The 26967-nt window shown below is 40.6% G+C and overlaps 1 protein-coding gene across 1 annotated transcript in view; it reads left to right on the top strand.

Annotated features, from left to right (window-relative positions):
* The window catches only part of BRSK2 (BR serine/threonine kinase 2), a 302815-nt gene that overhangs the window by 222324 nt on the left and 53524 nt on the right, over nt 1-26967 (top strand). The window contains 6 exon segments of the mRNA XM_056493648.1: nt 8136-8169; nt 9036-9104; nt 12023-12169; nt 19369-19400; nt 24733-24897; nt 25632-25729. Of these exon segments, the coding sequence (XP_056349623.1) occupies nt 8136-8169; nt 9036-9104; nt 12023-12169; nt 19369-19400; nt 24733-24897; nt 25632-25729 (545 nt within the window).

The following is a 26967-nucleotide window of genomic DNA, read 5'->3' as shown; positions in this document are numbered from 1 at the left end:
TTCAAGGTCTGGTTGGATGGCACTCTGAGAAACAATCTAGTTGAATATATCCCTGCTCATTGCAGGGGCACTGGACTAGTTCAGTTTTAAAGATTGCTTCCTGTCCAAACCATTCTGTGATTCTGCCCATCTGTTGCTGGCAGCTTCTTTCAAACTTACCCTCTAGATCAGGAAATGCAGTTCTCCCCACAGTTGCAACAAAGCCTCTATACTGTCTAGAGAAAATTGTTTCCCCTCTTTCCTTGAGAAAGTATAAAAACCAACCCAGCATCAATTGCCTTGTAGGATATTTCGAACTCCTTGGGAACCTCTCGGTGGGGTTCCTGTTCTTGTTAGCACCGAGCTCTGTTATCCAGATCTGGAGTCTCAAAGGGAGGCTTCCTTCCCATAAGCTGTGCTGGAATTCAAGCCTCCATGCTTCAAGCAGATCCAGCCCCCACATTGTGGCCTTAAAATGCACTAATAAAGAAATCAATGGAACGGAAGAGATGTGCCTGTAATAAACAGAACACAGCAGCAATGCTATGATCTCCTGCCTTGCAGATGCATTTTAAGTGTGTTGCCAATCACTAGGCTTCCATGTGAGCTATTACACCACTTCATTAATTCTCCTGGCATGCAGCCCAGCATGGCTGATACTGGTGTCTTGTGATCTCTCTGGTTTGGGGGGTGAAGGAAGGAAGGAAGGAATATAGAACAATATGCCACACTGTTCACAGAGAAAGGTAATCCAGTTATGACTCCCTTTCCCTTGGAGCACAGGCAGTAACCAACCTCAGAGCTTTTCAAGGCAACAATTTTTCCTACCCATGTAGTTGGCACTTTCAGCCAGCATGAAAAGGAACAAAGCAGAGTGAATCATGGCTGAGATATTGAGCTATAATGAGATGCTCCTCCGTGCACCCATAAGTTAATTTTGAGAATGGCTTTATCCGTACTGTGAACACTGATAATGAGATGAAACTGTAACATTTCCATTGACAGTCATGCAGGGAGTCTCCAGGTATTTCTGTCAGTCAGAGTGGGAGGCTCAGATGGGGTTGAGCTGTGTGATACAGCTAACTTTGTCAGTTCAGCAAAGTGGGGAGACTGCAGTCAAAAATTCTTTGCTATCACAAGTGAACTGCTAAGTTTAGTCCAAAGTTTAGGTAGTCTTTAGGACACTGCAGAGTCTTGGCTAGCCTCATGAAGGGTAGCCTCATGTAGCCTGAGGTGTGATGTAATTTCATATCTCAGAGTCACTGTTTTCTAGGAGATACTCCTTATGCCTGCATGGTGTTCTGTAGCACTGATAGCACTTCTGCAGGACTAATTCTGCTTATGGCAGAAATTGCACAGCAAGGCAGTCTTGAAGAGATGGTCCTTGAAATGCTAAAATAATGCAGTGAGTCTCTTTGTTCCTTCAGAAGCAGGAAGGGTCTGTCAGCTAACAGCAGACAAGAAGGAAGAGAAAGCTGTGATAGGCTGCTGCTTCTATTATTTTAGATCTCTTCAGTTCTTCTTCTCTTTACCCATCGAGGCAGTGGCATGCATGCAGAGACACTGCCCGTCTCATCTCTTTCACAGTGATTCTTCCTGGTGTGCTTCCTTGCAGTGTTTCAGAATTGGAGAGGTTGTCGAATCCATCCTGAATTGTTACTAGGCAAGAAGAGTGAGTGCCTTTTGGTTAAATCTCAGGTCTGAGACCTAGGTTATCGGAGCCTGATTTCTGTCTCTGCTGCAGGCATTCATGGTGGTCTAGGACAAGATGCATTGCCCTTCTCTGCTTCAGTTCTTCATCTTAGCAAGTTATTGGTGTATCAGCAGACCTGTGGTGAGCAGATAATTCAGAGGGCAGATACACCTCAGTGTCCAAGCACCCTTTCTGATGCTGCACATATTCTTTCCCCCTTATAATAAATGTGTACATATATCTAAAACGTATGCAGGTGTCCTTATGCAGCACATCCAGTCATTGTTAGGGTTGCAAATTTAAACTCTTGAATTTGGAAATGCCAGAATTAGTACTTTTTACCCCGTCTCATCAAGACCTTCCATTCCTATCTCCTTCCTGATTTGTACCACAGTCTAGCTGACATCTCCCACTTCCACCCCATATTTGGCCCCAAATCCCAGATTGTTTTCTCTTTTTTACAAGGTTTCAGCTCTAGTTTCTGTTACCTGATTGTGTGAATCAGTTGCTGTCAATCCTAGATCTACTTCATTAGTTTTGCACTCACTTTGTTTTAAAGTTCAGTACCATGTGGTAGCCCCACTCACAGCAGCTCAGAGTTTCAGATAAAAAAAATTAACTCTCTGAAGTGTTACCAATGCAGGTAGGATTTTGATCCTAGTGCTCTAGAGAGTTTCTGCCAGGAAATGCAAACTGCAGTTTTCTAGTGAAATGCAATATTTCTTTGATATTTTTAGAGAATGCAAATAAATACTCAGGTTTTCCCTTTGCAGTGGAGGACACTATAAATTTTTCTTTCTCTTTTTTTTTTTATATGAAAAAGCATTTACTTAAAATTAGACTTAGATAGTGGAAATGCTTCAGCCCACACACAGCATGCACGCATGAAACCAGTCTGAGACAGGAAAAAAACAAGGAAAATTGTTGTCAAATTGATAGTAAGTTACAAGAAACTTAAAATGAGGCTTATAAAGGCGAATACCAGACAACCTTATTAATGACCAGCTCACCTATAATACATCACAAAATATGTTAAAAGTGCTTAGATTCTGCAATATAAGTTCCTGAGAATTTAAGACGTGCTTTTCTTCAGATTGGCAGTGTAACATTTACTCAGCCTGTGCACATTAGGATATGCCCATTAAGTACGAGCTTGTACAGTTTTTTTTCCAGCGAATCTTTGCCTCATTTGATGATTGGATGGTGTGTTTTTGTGAGTAAACAGCTATTCAATGTTTGGGTTTTTCTCATCACTCATTTTATGGATCCATTTATAACCTGCTCACTGCATTTAAGCTTTGCTATGAATGCTAGGTAGGATTTTATCACTGTGTCTTAGGTTTGCTAATATTAATTATACTGTTTTCATGTTATGTTTGCCACATTGATCTAGTTATCTCCATTTTTGCGAAGACACAGGAATCTGCAAAATGAAACTCAAAATTGTCAACCAGTTTGAGTGTACGGTTGGATGCCCTTGGGGCCCAGTACCTCAGGATACTTGGTGCTTGCTAACAGTCCTTTACTGGGAGAGCACAGTGCCTACCAGCTGCAACTGCTGCTCCACATGCTTATAAATGCTGGAAATCAAACCTGGATGTGTAGTACTGTGATTCTGAAAACTGGGGAACATGCAACTCATAATTACCTGTGAACATCTCAGTTTAAGGCACCTGTTCATTTTCTTTCACAGAAGGATTCTCTGGCAGGGACAGGGAGTTTGATTCTCCCATGTGTCCGTCAGCTGCGTGCTTGCAAGCTTGTCCTTATTGACACTGAAGTTCCCCCACATTGCTACAGACTTCTCAACTTTAGTCACAAGTAGAAAAGAGGCATTGGGCACAGCAGCACATCCACCTAATTTACCTGCAGAGTACAGTGTAACATTTTCAACCTTTTTTTTACCAGTTCTTAACTTTTGGATACCTGATTTGGCAGTCTTTATGCCCTTTTAATACAAGGTTCTGGTTTAATTATTAAAATTAAAACCTCTTAAAGGTTCCATGATTTAAAATTTTGAACTGATAATTAATGAACTGAATTGCAAATTCCCCAAAAATGTAATTGCACCCAAGGAGTAAATAGCTGTAAGATGTCTGAGGGCTAGATGCTGAGTATCCAAATGTAAATGACTGAGCTGAAGCTTTAATGGCAATATAGCACTCAGCCTTAACTACACCTACTACCTTAATTACAGCCTTACCTGCAGCTCCTGCCTTCACTGTAGCCTTAACTACCCACTGCTGCTAGAACCTTTCATTATTGTCTCCTTGCATTTCTTTTCTCTGTGATCTGTGGCTGTCGCTTTCTCTACTTGGAATGCCAGTGTCTCCTCAATTCCCTTTATCTATTTTGCTACTCCTCTGGTCTTCCCCTTCATCTCAGCCCTTTGCTGCCCAGCATGGAGGCAAAGCAGAGACAGCCTTTTGCTCTAGTGGGTAACTCCTGCCTCTGAAAGCCAGCTTGGAGACAGTGATTAAGAGAGGGGAAAGGCCTCTAGAATTGAGCAACAGCAAAAACAGCCAGATGTGTGAGGATTTCTCAATATCCTATATCAAGGTAATTTCATGCATAATAAAAACACAGGAAAAGAGACTTCCTGTTCCTCCCTCTCTGCAGAAACTCTGCCTCTGTCTATGAGTCCTAAAGGATGGCCCTCAAAGAAGCTTTCCTTCTTCCCCAAATAGTACCATCTTAAGGCATGGGACCAAAGGACTGGGGAATGGACACTCATCTTTACTGGGGCTTGGGAGCCCATCAGGCAGTAACACATGATTTGTTACACTGTAGACAGAGTAGGATCACACGGCGTTTCCTTCCTGATCAACCAACCACTTCTCTGGCAAAGAATGCTGAGTGTTCCCAGATAAACCGTATGTGCCCAATGGATTTGTGTGTGTGCAGTGCAGGTCTCTCTTACCTATGTAAAAAAACCTGTAAGTCACAGGCACATCACATCTGCACTGAAGATATGGCCCTGGTTGTCTCAGATTTACTGCAGCTACACAATATCTTGATGTGCACAGATCAAGAACTACTCTTCTAGTTTCTCAGATGAAATTCAGAAAAGGTACATCAAGGACATATACATTTATTTCTGAATGCCTGACTTAACTATTCAGAGCTGTCCTGGATTTCACCATTGCTCTCTTCTCTTATCTCCTCTGGTTTAAATCCCATGTAAATGCTCTAAGGTCCCCTAAGATCCTTAAGAGTATTGTGTCCTGGAGTCACAGCTGTGAATGACCATTCAGAGAGCCCTTCCTGCCCCAGGCAGACTAGCCTTGGAAAATCCACATCACCCTGGAAATAAACACTGCCAACATTGCTGATTTTTTGCAGAGGTACCCGCAGGCAGCAACTGTTTCTTGATCTTGCTGAGCGATATATTTATTTGTTATCAAGGGCAGACTGGGGCTTTTGCTGCACAGAGATGTAGCAGAATGATGAGGAGGTGGCCTAGGGGAAGAGACAGGGAATGTTGCTCTTGACACATCTATGTTGAATAATTAGTGATAAGAGCCAAAGAAATATTCATGACTCTGTAGAAAGATAAATAGATTTTTGATTAAATTTGAGTTTTGTCTTTACAGCAGTTGAAGTTACTCTGTGATTGGTAGCATGGAAATGAGTTTTTTATGGATTCTGGCTGACTGGAGGATCCCTTTTAAAGCTGTTAGCCAAGATAATGCTGCAGATACCTAGCTAGTGTGTGCTGGCAAGAATTCAGAATGGTAATGCCAGAAACCTGTGCTCTCTGGGCAGTTGCAATGCAGCTGTTGAATGATCCAATCAATCCAAAGGATTTATTATAACATTTCTCCACCCAGTCTCTTAGACTTTTGCAGAATTTCAGTGGTGCTTTTTAAGATCTGTGGCACATTTCACTGCAGTTCAGCAGACCTCAGGAAGGAAAACACTTTAAGGGCATTTGCTAGTGGGACACATAAATACCTATGTACCTATCTTGAGTTCTTCACAACACTTGAATTCTTCTTTTCAAGGATGTTAGCACAGGAAGCTTTCAAGGTGGTTGCACTGCTCAGCACCCACAGTTAGGAGTTCTGAAATCCCTGTCAGTCATAATATACAAATAAAAATTCAGGAACACTCTGCAAATTGAGATACTAACTCTTGCAGTGCACCCCAGTGCTATTGCCATCCAAAAAGGATTGTACTGAAGAATATTTCTGAACTGTATAGGATATCATGTGGGATTTGAGAGGTCTGGCTAAAATTTCTAGGTCAGCCACAGGCACCACCTGTAGTAGTTCATGACTCACACAGAGAGGCAGCTGTACCTTGCAGAACCTAGAATACATATGGGAGTGAGAAATTCAAACATGCTAAGTGATGGGGAGAATGTGTCTGCACTCCTTTTACCCCCCATATATTTTCCAATAAACCTAATGTGACTCAGTTGTGCAGAACATGTTAGAACTGGCCTTTCTGTTCTGAGGTGACCAAACTGAACAAATACCCTTGATCTATGTAAGTCCTGTACTCTTTCTGCTACCATGTGGGGTTTTTTCTCCAAATTCCAGTTGCATTAGTATGTTCCCTACAAGTTCCCACACTGCCCTCCTTCAGTGTTCTGTGTAAGCAATGCAGCACTAGTGAGAGTTGTACTTGTCAGACCTGGGCTGCAGTCCCACTTGTGGTGCTGCTCCTTATTTTGCTTTGTGTGTGCCTTAGGCATGGCCTGTACACTCTACACCACTATTAGATACAAGGAAAAGATGACATCACTAGTCAAGCATTCTCTCAAAAATAATTTGTCTCCTAAAAGCTTGAAAAATACTGAGTTAGTCTGGTATTGTGACTTCTTGTGGTTTAGACTGGGGTTTTGGAAAGAATGGATGTAGTTCGGCTCTTGGTCTGCTACAAAGAGGCAAATTCAGAGGAAACAATGTATTTTGGAAGTTTGGGAACCTGTACATAGCATTAAGCAATTCAGCGTCTCACTCTGGCTGCACTTTCTCTCTTGTGGCATGGAATCTGCAGTGGCATTGATCTTGCTTTGGTCAGAAGAGTAGACTCATGGTGAGGTTCTGGTCACCTTTTTCAAGCAGACCAGCTGCAGCTTTTAAAAATGTTAAATAACCTTGTCCATGTTTCCATGGCTGACAGTGACAGAGCTACACACAGAGCCTGGGTAGTCTGTCCTACCCACTAGATACAAGACCATTCTTTCTGGTCTTCCAATGAGCAGCTCAGGCCAGCTCTTTGGGGGAGGCTCTGGCTTTCATTATCTGTTTTGGCTCTTGAACCAAGGTTTTTAAAATGTACTCTAAGCCACTACTGAGCAGACAGACTGGTTAGAGTACCTGTGAATAGATTAAGCTGATGAATTCCACTTTTCCTGAAATTTGTGAGGGATCAACTGCATTTTTCTCTCCTCACAGAAGCTGTGCTGTCAAGGTAGTTGCACTCCCAAGTGTACCCTGAGTTTATTGTCATGCTCTGCCAAAAGCTGTGATACCAAATCAGGGCATTCTGTGCCCATGGGATGATATTTTGCCATAAGATAAGTGCAGTGCGTATGGAAATCGAATTAATGGGCTGTCTCACTGGGCATTAATATAGCATCCTAGCACAAAGCTAACCTCACTGTGCTTCTGGTTTGCTCATTATTTTGTGAGACAGGTATTGCCCAGCCATGATTGCATTTGTCACAAGAAACACATGCACAAATGAAGACAGGCTCAGGGACTGCTGGGAGGTGTCAGTATAAACAATAGCATGATTTGCACACGGGTTTCAGACAGTTTGCATCCCTTTTACTTGTCAAGTTACTTTAATGAAGGCTATAAAATAAATAGCCATGGCTATAATCTTTAGGAATTAAAATTATTACCTGGCAAGTTGAAGTAATTAACTCTTCTCAGCCAGGAATCAAACAAGAGATATATGGGTAGAAGGATGTGAAAAGAATATTAACTCACCAGGTAATGGTGCTACTGTCCATCCTTTTTTGTTTTTTTAAAAGCAAAAAAAATAGGCATACTGCAATCATGTATTGGCAGCCTTTGTGACCACTGGTGTAAATGAGAATCATCTTAGCAGAAGAGATACCAGACATAGTTTAGGGATACATCTGTCTTTTTTCCTGTAAAAGGCTTTGCAGTGTGGGCCTTCTTTTTAATTAGATACAAGGCCAAGTTAAAGAGTGGGATTAGAGAGCTGGAATTCTATACTCACAGAATATGCCTCATCTTCCCTTCATTCCTTGCTTTGAAGAAATTCATAGCAGGGCCATAGAGTTTTAAATTATGCTAATTCTTGACCATTTTCTCAGCTTGTTAGAAATGTGTTCTTGTTGAGGTAAGGAAAAATGTGCTGGTTTGCACACTTGTATTCTGTATAAGCAAGTCTATCATCATTCTGCTAAACAAAATGGAAATGCACATAACCATAAATACCAGGCTGTTACATGCTCATTTGACTATATTTTGTCTTTCAGATCACCACATTATGCTTGTCCTGAAGTCATCCGGGTAAGTTGGTTAATATTAGTGTACATAAATACCTTTTCTGAAGTGTCCCTCATTGCAAGTACACAGGCAGATCCACTGTGCAGGAACTGTGCTCAATGCAGAGGGAAAGAAGAGAGTTTTGTGTTTGGCTCAGCCCTGAATCAAACCACATTGGGAAATAATTGTGTGTTATTCTCACAGTACCCTTTGCACCATGTGATCAGACAGAAGTACAGGAGCCTGGCTTAATTTGATCTTTTGACCCAAGGGATGTAGGTAGTCCCCTCAGCTTTCCTGTCTCTGATGTAGCTGTCATCTCAGTAGAAGAGCTGGGGTTGACTGTCAGTGATGTTGATTTCCACTAAACAATATTCTTCCCCTCTGCTTTCCCTTTGTCCTCTGAAAATAAGTATGCAAGATTTCAGTGCCCAAGATTGCCCTCTTCCAAAGCATGTCTCTACTGTAAAGTCGAGCAGGAAGCACTCAGGAGAGACTGTCCAGACAGCACTATCAGTCTGCAAATAACATGGCTGGTGACAAGCTCCCTCAAGAACCAGGGAAGAGAAACACACCTTCTTGATGTCCTTAATGCACCTGTTACTCTGTTTAAATGCCAGATCTGATAATCTGTGAGTTGTCAGCCACTCCTGCCCTGCTCTCACTTCTGAGCCTTTCCTCACAGATCCCAGATAAGGCTGCAAGCTGATGTTTACAAAAATTCAATTAACCAGCTGTGGATTGGCTTCCTCCTTGGGAATGCCACCTTGGGAAGCAGGTAGCTGGATAGAAATGTGGGGTTTCCCATTCTCCTCTCTCTCTTTCTTCAAGGATAATGAATTCATTTACTAATGATCAGTCTTTTGAACCTCTGTGTCATTGCTGCGCAGGGAGAAAAATATGATGGAAGAAAAGCAGACGTCTGGAGCTGCGGAGTCATTTTGTTTGCGTTGCTAGTGGTGAGTCATCTTCCTTGCACTAGCCTTTAAAAAGAAAAGAAAAATCTGAAAGTGCTGCTGTATTTAATGGCAATTCTATTGACATCATGTACGGATGGGTTTTTTTAGCCCTCTATTTTTGTATCTCTCAGCGGCATCCTTTCCTCTTATTTCCACATCAGCCCCAAAGGAAAAGCATGAGGAATATTTCACTGCTTCTTTGAAACTCTGCTGCCCTGCACAGGAGAGCACAGACAGGCATCAAAAACTTGTCTGCATTAATGCTCTTTGGTGTGTTGTGATATTACACCATGTTTTTTGATGGGTAAGGATGCGTAGAGTTACAACTCCAGGATACAGAGAGTGTCAAACAAGTTGTCCTTCATGGGATCAAAATATGGCTGGGTTTGGGATGTGTTCTCTTTTTTCTGCTTATGTATATATGTGCTTCAGCAGGTATATGCATACATTAACTGCAGTCTTTTTTCCAGAGAAGATTTGAGAACCTCATCTTTGTTTCATACAAGCAGTGAGCTACATTTTAATTTGGTGCACATGGGAATATAAAACTGAGCCAGTAGTACAAAGTTTAAATTAGTTTCCATCTGGCTCAGTAATACTTTAAGTGTTCAAAATGTGGTATCTTCTAACTTATCCTTCTTTTGATCAGAGTTTCAATTCTCCGTGGAATTTATCCTGAAATGAAGTTCTATTATAACCCTCTTAAACATCCAGCAACTGAGTGTCCAGCTGAAGGCAGATAGGCTTGGCATTTGTTATCATTTTCCATAGTATAATGTAGGAAAATAAAGCTTGTATTAATACAAGCCTATACCACATGAAGGTAAAATACTCTACATGAATATAGGTTTTGTGTGCATGTTAAGTGCTTTTTAACTGTAATAGTTCAGCTGATCATCTATAATTATAAAGATAACAAGCCTGAAGTAAAATTTTGATATTCATGTACATTTATCAGTAAACCTAATTGCTTCACTTAAATGTTTTATTTTGAAAAAAGCACTTGTACTGTATTAAATGAGATAATCTCTGCATGTTATTTTTGTTTAAAATACTTTAAAATTTTAGAGGATTTTTGTATCGAAAGATACGCTGATTCCTTTTTAATGGCTCAAAATATGTTGAAGTAATCTCAGTATGATGCTTTGATTCCCTTTAACCAATCTTACTCATTTTTTCTTTTTAGTCATTACAATTCACTGACATTTTTGACATTTTTGAAGTTTTGATTTTTTTGTCTTGATGTTGCATTGGAAGAATTTTAACTGTCACACTAGATGACACCTGGTCATCTCTCACTGAGCAGTTTCTTTCATAGTTGATAAAATAGAAGTGTATAATGAGCTCTTAATATAACTTCTTGAATTTGTAAGAACAGAAGAGAGAATCTGTCAAGATGGTTAGGATTTGTAGGAGCAGGCTTTTCATTTTCAGGGGGATTCTCTGTCAAGCTTTGGTGTCTGTTTCTGCATCTTCATCTGTTCCTACACACACATGAGCCTGAAAAATGATTGAAACAAGTCTATTACTGATGGAGAGTGCAGAGCTCGCCAGTTAATTATGTCAGGACAAACCTTGCAAAAACTATCAAGATATGATAGCAGATGGTAGTAATAAAAGAGATGTAGTTGTTACCTTCAGGAAATGCCCCGCAACATCCTTTCTGACTTAATCAGGGCTTAAATTGTGTTAGCCAAAGTACTGAGCTATCAGAATTGATTTTCCTTTAAGTCTGGAATGGGTAGGAAAAGCACAGGTAACTCAAGAGGTTGGTTACAAAAGGGAGGGAGAGGCTCTGCCTTCAAGGCCACTTGAATGAGCCAGCTCCAGTCATCAGTGCCCAGTCGTGGCTGCCATCAGGTGGCTTCCTGAGGCTGCTGTAAATGGAGCTGTTGTTCTCCCTGAACCATTGATGCAGGATTGCTTATACAGATGCACTACTCACTGTAGTAAGAGCAGTGCCAGAGCTGACAACTTAAAGCTTCATTATCACAGCAGCTGACAGCTTGCAGCTTCCCACAGATCATCCTGGAAATCAAGGAAGCTCAGCACCTACTAGAATTAGGCAGTGAAAGAAGGAAGTGAGAATATCTAGGAAGGTGCAGACTTGCTATCAAAGGGTATCAGCTTCAGTCGGTAGAGTTATCCTAAAGATTTCAACTTCTTTTTCCTTTTTGTCCTTGCAGCAAGGATAGGTCTTTTACTGCTTTTTGTGGCAGGCTGATGATCTATTCAAAATGTAGTTTCAGCTGAAAAAAACTTCAAGCCATTCATGTAAGTGAGCTACAGTAGGGAAGCAATAGGAACTGATGACCTGACCACAGCATGGGAACTGGATGGAGTATATTAAACAGGTTGAATGTCTGCTGCTTCCAAAGGCTGATGTTGGTTGGGGTTTCTTTCAGCTGTGTCATTTCAGTGCTCCATCAGAAAGAGCATGTTCTTTACTGAAAGTCTCTCAAAAGCTGTTCACCTCCTTTTCACTGTCTGCAATAAATGTGTCTCAGAAAGATTAAAAATAAGGAGACGATAAACATTGCTTCTGTGAAAGTATGCCCAGGAGGAATACCAGCAGATCAAAAGCTTGAGCTGAATCTAAGTGAATCCATGCATCTTTGGTGAATTTGCCTGGAAAGACAATTTCATATTTTGTATTTTACTTTATACTGGTAGTAATTTTCTAATTAAAGGTCTAACAAGAAATAAACAATGTCCTCAGTTTTGTTTTCTATGTTGGAGGAAATACAGCAGCACTAAGAAATTATTACTTTTCAACGGATAAATTTTTTTTTCACTCATTATAGTAATTCATTATGGCTGACTTCCTCTTTTCGATTCCCTTACCGTGTTTATCCTGGCTTTTTTCCTTTGGCCCTCTCCAGTTCTCTCCCATTGACTGCTCTGTCCCACCCCTGCAGGGTGCCCTGCCTTTCGATGACGACAACTTGCGGCAACTGCTGGAGAAGGTGAAGCGTGGAGTGTTCCACATGCCCCATTTTATCCCTCCCGACTGTCAGAACCTTTTGCGGGGGATGATTGAAGTGGATGCCTCGAAACGTCTCACGGTAAGGAGGCATCGTGAGCAAGGCTGCATTTGTCGCCTTGTTGCAGGAGTGGTCGAACAGCTAAGGTAACTCGGTGATTTAGTGGCGTTCCTATGTGTTTCCTCCTGAAAAGGGAAGGAGTGAAGTTGGTTGGAGTCTTTGGGAATGAATTAGTTACCATCTCTTTTGAGTCATGAGGACAGATTGCCTTTGTGTTTTTTGTGTAGCCTCATGATTTCCTTTCATGTGTAACACTGGGCATTTAGGAGAAATCCCTCACAGCTATTCACAGAACTACTGGCCCATTCACACGTTCTGGAGTCCACCTGAGTTGTCTGATTCTTCTGTCTGATACAGCAGTTTGCTGGGGGCGTGATGCAAGTGTTTGAAGGTCACAGGTGTTAGGACTGGTATTTGAAGCTTTACCATTATACAGTGTGATTTTCTTACATTTCTGACAGAAGTGTTGGCTTCTCACTTCACATAAACTGCATTGTAGTCTATCCTGCATTTGCTCTGGATTATCCTCTAGCAGCCTTCAGAGCAAGTGTCTGCCTGTCTGCTGTTTCGTCCTGTGCCCTGTGGTCCTGAGCACTGTTAGTCCCAGTGCTGAGCTCCTGGCATTCAGCACTGAGTCTGCGTCTAGGATACATCCCATCACTACAACAGAGACCCTGCAAGGGTGAGGACTATGTAGTGACTGATCCTATTCTAACACTTTGTTAATATTTTAGGGAACTAAAAAACATCGGCAATTAAAATAATTTTGGAAAGTAAGATAGCTTGCTTGTCAGTGGAGGCGTGTGCCTTTATGGGTACATTGCCCTTGTAAATCCTATTGTCAGGCCGTGGTGATGATTTTATACAGATTTACTAAGCTCACAGATTCTGAGTGGGAGTATGTATAAAGAAATGTAAATTTAAAACTCCTCCTGGTTCTTCAGTCTGCTAAATATTTATAAATAAACTCTCAGATCACTGGTTGGCCTCTGCTGAGATTGGTAACAACAGCATCAATCTGTGCCAGCTGTGACGGTGCTTTTGAGATGCAGACACCTCTCTGCTAAGAAGTTAACTGAAACTCCCTTCACAACTCTTTACAATATTACCTAACAGATGGGTTTTTCTTTCATTCATTACCAATCCAGGTCATGCTCTATTTGGTGGCATAGGGGAAAACTTCTTCATGTTATTTCTAGTATCCCGGCTTTTGCAAACCAGTAGCCATCATATTTTGCAGTAAATAAATAGCACTAATTGAGAAAAAAATATTAGGCACTTTAAAAGACCTTTTTAAAACTGATTTTTAAAGTAAGAAATAACATTTTCACAGGTATATTCATGGAAAAAACACTACCCAGGTTAGGGCAATATCTTGAGACCTGAGACAGCTGCTCTTCACGGCCAAGAAAGTCACCAAGTCCCCCTCAAGTTTAGCTTCCTTTTCATGATGTAAACATACCAGCTTCTCTGTTGTTTTGTTGGGATTTTTTTTTCTCAAATATAATAGTGCCAATGGTCTAAGTATGTTAGGGAGCAAATCATCAAGTGTTAGATCCTTCTTCAGATTTTTCTGGGTTTTTACACAAGGCAGAGACTGGCCCTAAATGTTTAGAGTTGTGCAATACAACATAGTTGTGCAGTACATGCATAGGAGAGAAAGCAGTTGAGATAATTCAGGGTCTCAGAGTGACACCTATCCCTCTCCCTTTCTTGATGAAAATTAACCTCTTACTCCCTTAGGGAGGGAAAAAAAAAAACAGATAAGGTAGTTATTGGCAAGCACTAACCCTTGAATTATGAATAAGGATTTGAAATAATACATATTAAAGAGCTGGGAGGAAAAAGGTATGGCTCTTCATTATTAGCTGCAGTCTTACTTGAGGGTCTCTGGGTTTGCTGTCCCTGCTGCTGTCACACTCCTGTGCTGTTAGTGAGCTGCTTGCTTTGATTGCCACGCAGAAGGGAGCTCTTTGTTTACTGCACAGGAGCTGGGAATATAGAGTTCATTTTGAGGAGAGAGCTGAATTCTATTTTAGCTGTGTCCTGTGAAAAAGGGTATAAATATGGGTTTATTTTGAAGTCTCTATTCCTAGAAAATATCTCACTTGAATCAATTTGATATTTATACAAAGATGTGAGCAAAATTGCAGCTTGGGTACAATAAGTACAGATGTAGCTGTTACCATTACAGATCATTTGCTCAATACCCCACTAGTGAATTCAGCAGAAAAATATAGTGAAATGTAAGGTCACTAGAATTTTTTTCTTTCATTTTTCACTTCCCCTCTCTGCTTTGTTCCTCTTTTTTTGATTTGTATCTCTTTTCCTTTTCATCCAACTGTATTTCCTTCCCTGCAGTAATTGCCATTTCACAGCACACCCACACCTTCCCCAGTCCATCTGTTAAAATGATCAACAAAAACAGAACCAGCACTCACGTTTAACTGTCATCTTTCCCTTCAGTGCTGGAGCTTGAGAAGATTAATGGAGGGGAGGGGACTCAGAATTATTGTTGCTGGCCCTTTCTAGCCATAGGAAACAGGCATTACCTTTCTTTGTATGATTCATTTGTGGGAATAAGACTTTATTATGTATTTGTGGAATATTATTCACACTCACCGTGTGTTACATAGCCTCAAATGCAGTTTGACATCCTTGACCACTCTCATTTACTGGGCCTGTTTTACTAAACGTGCTGTAAAATAAAAGAATTTGTGTTTTTCTTTCATTAAACATAAACATTAACTTTTCATTAAAAATTGATGCTAGCTCCTCGTGATGGTATTTCTGACCACTCATATTTATGAAAGGTGAAATCAAACAAAGATTGAGTGCTAAGATGTTCAGCATTTGAAAGATTCTGTCTGAATAGTATGGCCTAAAAGAACTATGTTAATGTACACAGATGATGTCTAAGAAAGGTTGTACTGGTCATCTGCATATTCATTACAGGTAGTTATAATTACTAGGGAGAGAAGGATTATTTAAGCAAAAGGAAGATACTGGCACAAAAACAGATGTATGTCAAATGGCCTTACAAGAAAGTAGGCTAGAAACTAGAATTATTGTAGGTATATCAGTGGGGTTCTGGGACAGCATTCTAATAGGAATAGTGTCAGGAGGCAAAAGTGAAGCAGTAATAAAGTTTGAGAAAGCTTATGGGAGGTGTGCTCTGGGTGCCTAAAGTACTGCAGGATGAGGTTTCTTTTAGTTATGTGCTCTTCAAAGGATTCAGCATTGCTACAGCAGAGAATTACAGCTCCTGTGGTAGAAAGCAGTTGCTTTCTCAGCCAATATTTTCTTCTCCAGAAAGACAAAGGCAAAGGACAGAAGAACTTTTCTTTTAAAGATGGATGAGCACTAATGAAACTTTGTTTCTAGAGCAAGGTGGATCAGAGCAGATATTGCAGAATAAGCTATTCCAATAAAGCTGTTACTGTTCTAGTGTTAACATCTGATACTAGAGTAGCATGACTTGTCTTCCATGTTGGGTGTCCACATAGGTGGAAATACCTATCACTGAATATTACCTAAAAACTCCTTGAATTACACATATTTTCAGAATCTCATCTCTGCTTTCTGATTTTGTTTTTTCTTGGATGTGATGAATGCTAATATTGACCTGCAGAATTTAAAGAATGTTACAAAAATGAAGGAGGGAAAACTGATTCATTTCTGTAAAAGGTCTTATGGTAAGGTGTCTATTCCATCATTTAAATTTTCTGACTTCACAACCTGTAGAATGAAGGTAATTGTCCAGTTGATGTGCTTAGGCTGCCAAGGGCCTTCTCACACCCCATGTACGTAGGACAGTGATACTTGGCCTTGTCAAGGTCCCTGGAAGCTGCTTTAGTACAGCTGCTACTGCTGAAATGGGTCATGGGTTTTCCAGTGCTGTTTGCACTGCCAGCCTGAGCCCTGTGGCCAGGAAAAACCTGTGTCTTAACATGACATAGTAGGTTTAAAGCTCAGACTAGGGGATCTCCTCGATGAGGAAGATTCATTTAAGGTGTGGGTGCACAGATGGGTTTGAGGCTGTTCCCTTTGCGGACAGGGAAGTTTGAAATTTGACATGAGTTCAAGCCCAGAAGTCCTCATCTATATCCTCAGACTTTGAGAAAGTTTTTCTTCAGGTCAGAACTTTTGAGCTTGGCAACCACTCTGCTGAGATCAGTGCCGAGGATGTAGACAGTGCTGTCTTGTTTTCCATCTGCCTGTCTGTCTCCATCTGTTGTTCCCTGCCTTAGAATTCAGACGTAAGCTCTTTGTGGGAGGAGACCTCTTTTTCTGATGGGCTTGTGCAGCTCTGTATCACAGTGGGTCTCTCATCTGTGAGGGAGGCTCCTCCAATACTCCTTCAGTGTACAAGTTTAATATTTGGAAGTATTTTTATGTAAAACCATGATAAAGGAATTAATTCTCCGTCTCCTTCCATTACAGCATCTTAGCTTGCAGAAATCTCTCTGACTGTGCATGTGCAGTGGGTCTGAGCATGTTTTCTTGTTTCAGAGATGATGTCATGAGACAGTTGCCTGCAGTGACTAGGAGACATTAGGAAGCAGCATTTTTACAATTCCATAAAATGGTATTAAACTTGGCAAACTCATGTGCAAACAGCAAGAAAAACCCTCTGGGAAGGGTTATTAAATTCCTTCGTCACTTAAATGCATTTAAACATTGTGTTTAAATGAAGGCAGGAGTAAGATTAGCTCCCACTGTGTATCTTCCTCCCCTGCGCTGCACGGTAGAAAGCATACAGACTTCTCCTTGTCAAAACCAATCGCCCTCCCATAACCCTCCTGTCACTTTAATGCAGACAAAAAGCAACAAAGCATTAATTAATTACCTTTAAAACAGTAGTGAAGATGGCAGCAGTTGGCAGCAGCAAGCACACTTCTAATAACATTTCAATGCAATTACATTTGAATCAGCATAGGATTTGTAGAATACTTTTCATATCTGGAGTATCCCAGCATATTTCACAGCAATGGTTTTGGTGTGGATTGAATGGCAGATGTGTGGGTAAACAGCAGCCATGAGAGCTGTCATACATCTTCAAATGTATATCTAGGTGCAATGGGGCTTCTCTTTCAGAAAAATGCTGTGTGTTCATTAGTTTGAAGGAGGTTGATCAGCAGGGATGGGCAGAAGGCATTTGACATCTTCTCTGAAGGAGCCCAGAGGTTCTGTGACTAAGACATGAACTGGTGACTCTCCTTTCTTTCCCCTTCTAACTCAGAAAGTGAAGTGCTGTTGTCTGCTTTGCCATGGCATTTTTGCGTATCACAGTCACTCAAGAGCACAGTGTCCCATGGAGACAGGAAATGCAGCAGGAGAAGCAAGCATGAAAGAGGCTTGGACATTGCATAGCTGTATCATCTGCATCTTGTCTGAAATCATTAATCTCTCTAACCCTCCATGTAGTGTATGGGAAATAATGAGTAGATGTGGTTTTACCAGCACAGGGGGCACAGTCCACCCCTTATCACATCCTCACAGAACTATACATCTGTTAAGGAACAATTCTAAAATCCTGCCCCATGGAAGCTGTACAAAATAGGCTCTCCTTATGTTCTGTGGTTGTACCTCAGCTTGCACAGAACTAGAAGGAAGAGGGCTGTGTCAGGAATACTCAACCTTACTCTTAATAGTGCAGGGGTTAGAGGACTACCTAATGCAGGGGAATTGTGATGAAGGGGAATTACTGTGGAGGGCTGAGGCTACAGGTAGAAGCTTTGCAAGTCTGCCTGGGCCAGTGGATGTGTGTGCTGGGGGCATTGGTGCTGGTTAGAAGACAGATATGTGCCAACTGCACCTCTAATTGCAGTGTTGATATAGTCTAGGGTTTAAAGGAGGCTGTTTGTTTCCCACACTGATCCCTCCAGTCTCCTGTCCTGCTTTCCTAAGCTATATTCCATTGTTTCTTTGTTTTCAGGGAAAGCCCTGACTCACTTGAAAAAATGATCTCAAATAGAGCCAAACTCACATCTTACTGGTTTCCCAGACATGGAGCTGTTGTTCCATAGCACAGAGGTCTCTGATTCCTTGCTCTCTGTGGCAAACACTTTATATCTCTGAGATTTTGTTGTTTGCCTGTTCTTTATTTTTTTCTTTTTGTTTCTTTTTCTCCGTGTTTCTTATTATGTGGAAGTGGAATGCAATAAGAGCAGGACAGCTGTTGCCATTCTTCCTGACCATTGTCATGGGTCTGTGATTTCCTCTCATATGAGCTTTCTTCCAGCTCTCTCCTGTCTTTCCCCTGAATGTGGCACAAATGTGAGCCCATGTGCTGTGAGTATGCATTTGTTTCTGCACCTACAAAGGTGTTGCATAGTGATGAACATAAAAAACATTGCCCACATAACAAATTATCCCTGGACATCTAAGAAAACTTCTTTTCTGCTGTGATGATTAAAACAAAACATATTTGGAAGGTTCTGCTGTAAGTATGTCATATGAACCTTATGTTCTCTCTGCTGTTAAGGATTTCTCTTGGAAAAATCACGTTGTCTTCTTTTCCTGTGCTTGTGGGTCATCGTAATGTTTGTGGAATCTGCCTTCCATAGGTGGACGTGGCTACTTTCAGCTGTAATCAGTTCTTCATTGCATAATGAAATTCTCATGTGTGAAACGGGAAAGAGGGAAGAAAAATAAATTTATGATCTGGTGTTTGGGTGCAGAATTAGTAAATTACATAGAATCTTACTCTGCTTGGTCCTTGAATTTTCATGATAAATGTGAAGACAATCTAGAGTGAGTCCTGTATCCGGGAAGGTCATGCCATAGATGCACAAATTATTTTGTTTATTATCTGTTTCAACCTATTTTCTTCTTTCTTCCTCTCTATTTTTCTCTGAAACAAAATTAGAAATGCAATTTAAGTGTAAAGGATCAACTATTATGCACATACAGAAGGGAGTAGTTAGATTACAGAGGGAAGGACTTGGGAAGGGAAAAGCTTGAATTTCCAAAACAGTTACCTTTGAAGCCTTGCCTGGGATTTGCTCCTGACTGATGCATTATGTCTGGAATTAAAGTGTCATTTCCAGTGGGATGGGTTAGGATGAGCAGCTCTTTATGCAGCGAAGTTCCTGTTGTATGCATATGTCCATCTCTGAAATTTTTATTTACTTGAATAAGCCTTGAATAAGGATGACTTGTGCAGTTACCTTTTCTATTTTACAGCACTAATTCCTTGTTTTCTTTCTCCTTTACAGCTAGAACATATTCAGAAACACATATGGTATATGTAAGTAACTTTTTAAAACTTTTTTTGCATACATTCACTGTTGATTCTAGTATTCTAGTGGTCTGTGAAGAGACCACTAGAAGAGTGAGACTGGAGTTTGAAAGCAGGTTTCACACGTTAGAAAAAGGGGCAGAGAACAGAAAGACATCTAATTTAATTTTTTTTACCCTTTGCTACTCATATAATTGCATTTGTATGTACCAACTCAGGAACTTTTTTTGTACAGTGGCTGACAACTGTTTGAAATAAGACATTCAGTCCAGCAACTTGCTGTGTTAAAGAGATACCTGCAGGTGATCAGCAAAAAAAACCCAGCTAGCAACCATATTTAGTTTGCTATCCAAGTGCTACAGACAATCCCTTGTAATACCTTCTTGACAAGAAAGCTTTCATTTGTTCCTTCTTGGCATCTTGGCTTTTCTCTGAAGTAGAAACAAAAATGATGATATTGATAAGTAAGCACCTGTGAGCAAGAGCTTCTCTGTCTCATAATCCCCACTCCTTCTTCATAGCAAGCTAAGAGGCTGCTTCTGACCTTGTAACCTGTTGATGTGAGAGTACTTCTATGACTTGATTAAAAACAGCACTCCTGACAGTGAAACAGGAGGTCTGTGAGAAAAGTACATGCCTGTCTGGTGGTTTGGGTGTAAGGAAGATTGATGGCTTTTAAAAGTGACCTTGCTCTTTGTGTAGCCTTAGGAGCATTTTGAAAAGCCTAAGTAAATAAACTTTTTATACTATGATATCCTAATCAAACTAAGGAGATAGTAAACATAATAAACAAGGAAATTATGCTTGGATACATTTCTCAGGGTCAGAATTTCCCCAAGTGGGTGATATGGAAAGCTCTACCTTCATCATCCCATCATTACTCTTGAGAAGTACTCAAGGATGATATGAACTGATATATAAGCCTGAAAAAACACTTTTTCTTTATTTATTTTGTTTTCTCTAATTCTGTCTTATGGGCCATGTTCATCTCTAGATTTATATGACTTCAGTAGGACCTGAGGGGGTTCAACAGTTTGTTGAATAGCTAAGAAAAAAAATGGAACTAAGAAAAATTTAGTTCACCTGAAATAATGTCAGCACTCTGCCCATGGCTTTTCCATGCTCCCTTCAGTTACCAGACATGGCACCTTTTTAAACCAAAGAAGTACTGGAGGTTTCCTGCACATACTTTTTTTTTTTTTTTTTTTTTTTTTTTTTTTTTAACTCTCACGGGTAAATGCTGAACAAATGGAGTGGGGAAATCTCTAATTGTAATCCCTGAAATCGCTACTGTAAGGCCTTGCTAGCAGTTGCAGAAGTAAATGCTGTTTACATCAGATTGGACAGGTAATTCCCCTCTGTTTCTTCATGAAGTGAAATCAGCTGACACTCTGTACTTTTATCAGACTGGAATAGGTAATAAAAAGAAAAGTCATTGATCACTTATATTGTTATTTTTACCCTCCTCAAGACTTTTGCCTGGAACTTTTCACTTGCTGAAGGACTGTTTCCCAGGCTCACATATGCAGTTGTGCAGGTGTCATTTCATGACTTTAGTCTATATTTAGAATTTGAAGATTTTTTGCTTTGGAGACATAAACATCTGAACATTTTCTCATACTACTTAATGAAGGTCAGACTCTCTGATGGCTGACATAGTAAGCTGCATCTAAAGCTGTTTTCAGAAGTAGAAACAGTTTTGCGAAAGCAAGTCTCCTCTAGACTCCCAGGGTAGTCAGTGCAGAAAGGCTCTTCCAGATGTTTCTTCAGATTGCCTAAAAAGAAGTTTCTACTCAAAATAGCTTTTTTAATGAGTTTCTTTCTCATTTTCTCTGTACTGGCCATGGATTGACCTCAGGAGGTTAACATCCTGTGGCTAATTTTAGTCAGTGAATAACCTTGCCGCCTCCAAAACTCAACTGCTTTCATCTGGTAATGTTTCACAACCTCTTTGCATTCATTTTGCCTGGAAATACTTGCACTTACAGAAAGGAAGAGGTTGTAGTGTTTTATCCTATGGCTCTTTTGCTCACCTCTTAATTTTTTTCTTTATTTTATCTACTATTCTATGTAAAATCTTCATCCTTTGTCATATATAGGTTACTGACCTGAAAGCTGTACTCAGAACATTACTTAATTCTTCAAATAAATATTGAGGCTACTGTAAAACTGAAGAAAAGATTTAATTGCAGATTTAGGCAGGGAGAGAAAGAGGTCTTGAAAGTTGAAATCATGATTCACAAGCCTAAAAAAGGAAGACAGAAACCAAAATGAAACCTTTCGTCAGCAACCTCCAGTTCTTGCTCTCCCACCCAAATTAATTCAGTGAGGTTTCTCAAGCCTTTTTAATTGAAATAATTTATTTTTACCTCAAATGCAGGTTATCATAAACCAGAAAATAAACAGCAGTTATTTTCACATTTTTTAATAAAGTAAGAGGGCAAATAAAATTACCTATTATGGTAAATACACACTCCTATAACACTGAGTTATTGCCTTAATTGTGAAGGTACCACAATTACTAAAACAAGAAAAAGAAAAAGTGTACTGGTTCTGCTTTGCTTTGCACTGATGCAAATAGACATCTCGGTGAGATTCATGAGAGAATTTCATGGAGAGACTGAAAAAGTCCACCCTGATCAGGAATCACAGCCATTGTTATCCACCGATCCTCACAAAAGAGGGCGGGTTTTAAAGCAGCAATTGCATTCATGTGGGCCTTTAAAAAAATATATGTGATTTGCAGTAGTCACTATGTGACATTGTTTGATGTCTGTGTGGGCTGCAATGCAACAAATTTGTCACTCTGCTAGACTGAGAATGGAACAGGCACTGCAGTCATGCCAATCACAACCCAGACCCAGTGATTTTCGTTTCCTGAATCTCTGAATTGCGCTGCCAAATGACGAGACGCCTCTCTGCAGATTTTACTTGTACCTGATGAGGAGGTGTGAAAATTCCTGACTGTGTCTCAGGCTAACCAGGTGCAGGGCAGAAGGAAATGCCACTCTGGAGTGCACAGAGGATGGCAAGCTGTGCTCTCTAGAAATGGCTCCTGTGCTGATTGATACAAAAGAAACTTGTAGATTCTATTCAGACAAGGGCAACTAATGGGAAACCCAGGTTTCCTGGAAATTTTCAAAGACAATCATTCTTTTTAATCTCTTTAAATTACCTTAAGGACATCTGCTTGCAACACGAATGATTAATTAAGTCAATACTTTTCAGAAGTGAACTGTAGATCATTAAAAAGCAAAAACACTCAGCCGCTGTTCAAAGGTCTATCCTGCAAGAATTTATCTTAATGACAAGGTCATCACTGGATTTAATAGTGCAAGGTTATGAACTAATCATTGCTTATTACCTTCTGAGAGCTAGATCTTGATCCTAAGAGGTAGCAGTAGTGGCCTCTTAGAAGGAATAAGATGTTTCTTTAGTTGAACAGGGATTTTTGAGTTTAGACCTTAGATTCAGGACCTTGGTGGTATTGCAGAAGATACAGATTCTTCTGTGAGACTCAAAGTGGGCATAAGACACTGTGTTTCAGTGGTTTGACACACAAGGACAAATCCTAAGGAGCAGATTCTACGTCCTCTGTGTTTACTTCCAGTCCTCTAAATTGAATAAAACTGAGCAGTGTGTGTGAGTGCTCCTTGTAAGAGAAGTGGGATCTGACCCATGGAATGAACACCAGTCTGACTGCATGTCATGTATCCAGGTAGGGCTGAGCACATTTTCACTGTTTCAAAAGAAGATAAAATGAACATTTCTGAGGAGTCTTATTGCAAGTGCCATCCTACAAACAGAGCAGATGCCTCACAACTGCATAAAAATGAATTGCAAGCAGCATTCAGCAATCTCCTGTGATTGTCACAGCATGTGACTGTCCTATCCTGGATTCCTTGACTTAGTATTGTCTTCTTACCTCAGAGGAGATAATCTGCACTGGCTCTTTTTTAAGGTGCATTGGCTCTCTTTTTGGTACACTGGCTGAGTGCTTAGGCTCATGTATATGAACCAGAGCTGATTTCTAACTTACACAAGAAAAACTAAGGACGTTAGGATTGGAACTCCTTTTTCTGTGTAGATACTTGGATAGCTTACAATGAGTCAGGAACATTTTAAATTGTGCGAGTAACTTCAAAAGTTGTGGCCACCTTATTTCTTCCAGCATCAAAAGGAAGGATCTCTAGTCCAAACACAGCCCCATAAACAAATGGTGACATCTGATGCAGTTTAAATATTCCTGTTGCCCATGCTGGAAGCCAGGACCCAACAGTCACACATTTGCACCACATAAAGGAAAGGGAGGACCCCACTCATGGAGCAGGGAAAGTTGCACAATGCAGCCATTGAGAAATAGCAGAGGTTCAGAATAGACAGTTTCTCCAAACAAAACACCACCATCACCACCACCAAACCCACCTCTCTGGGTGGATAGAGTTTACGTGAATTGCTCACTGCCTACCAAAATAAAATCAAAGGATATTCAGGATGTCTGCAATATATATCATTAGTCAGTTAGAAATACCCTGACACCTTGACCTGTTTCTTACAGTCAGGGCCTTTAATTACAATGAATAATCAATATTTCCTGGGCCTAGTGAATGGGATGACATAATTGTGCAGAAAGCCTATGTTAACTACATTTGAAAGAGTAATATGTTTTACTGTTATTGGTGTGTTCTAAGATCTGCCACTGGCTTCAGGCATCACACTTGAGCCAAAATTTTCAAATTTTCTTAAGAGAAACAGAGATTGTCGTTGTTTGGGCATGTAATTAAGCAGCATGGTTTTCCCCCAAAACCTTGTCAAGGCTGACCACTGAGGTCTCTTAATCACATTGGAAGTGTTAATGAAAGAAACTGCTGCAGTGCCGATTGTAATCAGATTTGGTGAAAAATAGTGATGGTTTGTTCAGGCTCCTTCTTCGAAAGGGATTCAGCTTGCACTTTTCAGCCTGAGGTCTGGCCAGCTGATGAGACAACATCTCTAAAAACATGTAGTGTTTTATAAATGTTTGGCATTAGGATGCTGAACAGCTGCTTCTATTACAAGGGCACTGCTAAGTGAAGTTCCTATTGCCTTGCTGACTGAAGACAGACATTTCTCATTAAAGACCCAAATCCACAACCTGCTGGTCAGGCTTAGCCTTCATGGCAGTTTCTTACGAGAATAATATCTGTCTGGTTGGAAGCTCTGGTCTCTCAGTGGGAATTTAGCAAGCTGTTTCCATCTGTTGCTGCAGGCTGTGTTTCAGAGTATGGGTTCATTTGTGACTCATGTTTCTTTTCTCTCCTTTCCCTCCCCCTTTCTCTCTCTCATCTTCTTTCCTCTGCAGAGGGGGTAAGAATGAGCCAGAACCAGAGCAACCAATCCCTCGAAAGGTGCAGATTCGTTCTCTCCCTTCCTTGGAGGATATTGATCCAGACGTGTTAGATAGCATGCACTCGTTAGGCTGCTTCCGTGACCGAAATAAACTCTTACAGGACTTGTTGTCAGAAGAGTAAGCACTTGCTCAGTCTTCATATCAGTTGGGTGTCCAGGGGCTGGGATGCTTATGAACATGGGGAGAGGTAGAGAGCAGTTTAACTGAGTTCTCTGTCTCTGAGTGACTAGTAAGAACTTTTCACCTTTTGGCTGCTCATTTGCTGGTGAGGTGTTGGGAGCAAGCACTGAGCCTTTCTAGCACCATAGGTCAGAAGCTCACAGCCTGACCAGCAATGGAGGCACTGTGCTATTTCTTCCCTAACTGCCAGGCCAGGTCACTTCATTAAAACATGGGCTGCACAGTCCACATTGGGAGGTATCATTGCTGATATTTGTGTAGGTTGTGCCTTTGTTGGCAAATTTTTATTTATATCAAGCTTATGCCTAAGAGCTGGTATATCTCCAGAGGTGTTAAGAGGGATACGTAGTAGAAAGAGCACTTAGAGGCTCAGGAGACCTGTCTGGCTGCCACTCTTAGTTTGGACTTCCTGGGTACACCTAACTTCAACTGTCCTGTGCCTCTGTTCTGTGTGTGTAACATGGGAATCTTATTTCCTTTCCTCACTAGCAGCTTTTTGGAGACAGCAAGGGTCTCAAAAGCTTTGTGGGCTCTGTATCTAGCTGTCATGTACATGACCACTTCCAACTCATTTAGAATAATCATGACTGTTCATTTGATGAGAAAGTTTTATGTCCATGTTGACCTTCCTTTTCTTTTAAAATGTAATTTTTTTTAATTTTTCTTTTCAGAGAAAACCAAGAAAAAATGATTTATTTTCTTCTGCTTGACCGGAAGGAGAGGTATCCTAGTCATGAAGATGAGGATCTTCCCCCTAGAAATGAAATAGGTACTGCAGATACAACCTCAGTCACCATGAACCCATCTGAACTAGTTCCTTTTCACCTTTTTTTTAAAATTCTAATTTTATTCTAATTTGAACTCAAACCCTACCATCGCTGTTACCTTCCCAGTGAAACAGTGTACACAGCACTGGTGAGAATCCTCAGCCTGAGTCAGGCAAGTCTGTTCCATGGTTAAACTAGAAGGCTTCATTTTTCAAGGCATGTCTGTCTCACAGTGCAGAAACATCCAAATGGGTTTTGAATGGGATCTTAAAAGATGTGCTGTGAACCCACAGGCTGGCTCTATGCAGGCAGATGAGGTTTAGTAGCAGTGTAATCCAGTAGCAGAATTAGCAGAATTTTCTCTTTAGCAGAAAAGTCTCCTTGCAGTGTTGCAGAAATACGCTCATGAACTTCAGTTATTAAGAAGCTGTGTAGCTGCATCCCTCTGCAGTTGTGTATGTGCACATTCTCTTCTCTGTAAGTGAATACATGCACTGCTGAAAGTATGAATCATGTAACTTAGCTGTTTTATAGTACATAAATCAAACTCCCATGTTTTTAGACTTAGAAACATTGTAAAAGCGTAATGCACAATAAGATTATATATCTTATAAATCACTTGTGATACCACTTTATTCCTATTTATTCGTTGGTTTTTTAGGGTGCTGCTGATCACCACTAATCCAGACAACAGGAAAACTGCTCCACAAGGAGCTAACTATATAAGTGACTTTTGATTTGCAGACAAGTTTAATAAAGGATTAGTCACTTCTAGCAATGATTTGAAACAGAATTTAGAAGTGTGGTGGTTTTCAAGTATTGTACTTCAGCACTTTGAAGACTAGAAGCAAAGTGCCCTTTATTTTCACTGGAAAGCCTGGAATCTCAAAAGCTTTCAGGGCAGTGCTATATTGCACTGCATTTGTTAATGCTTCATTGAATTATTAACCTATCCAAGTTCCAGGCTCCAGGCCCTATAATTTTGCAGGGAAATATCTTCTATGGGAGAAGAGATGAAAGTTCTTAGTTAACACTGCAATTTTTAAACTGCTACCTGGATGGAGCTACAGAGAGCATGTTAGCAGGGATCCTGATGAAGATGGGTAGCTGTGCCAGCTGCAGGTCCTGTGGTCAAAAGCCCCTTGCACAGTGCAGTTTGTCATCTAGCACTCTGCTAATCAGCTTTTGACTCAAACAGATTATCCTGCCATGTAAGGACAGCATCATCTTGTTTTAGAAA

This window comes from Oenanthe melanoleuca, chromosome 5 (assembly GCF_029582105.1).
Source record: "Oenanthe melanoleuca isolate GR-GAL-2019-014 chromosome 5, OMel1.0, whole genome shotgun sequence".
In the NCBI taxonomy this organism is placed as follows: domain Eukaryota; kingdom Metazoa; phylum Chordata; class Aves; order Passeriformes; family Muscicapidae; genus Oenanthe; species Oenanthe melanoleuca.
The sequence above is the reverse complement of the archived record's forward strand: the minus strand, read 5'-3'. Positions and strand labels throughout refer to the sequence as shown.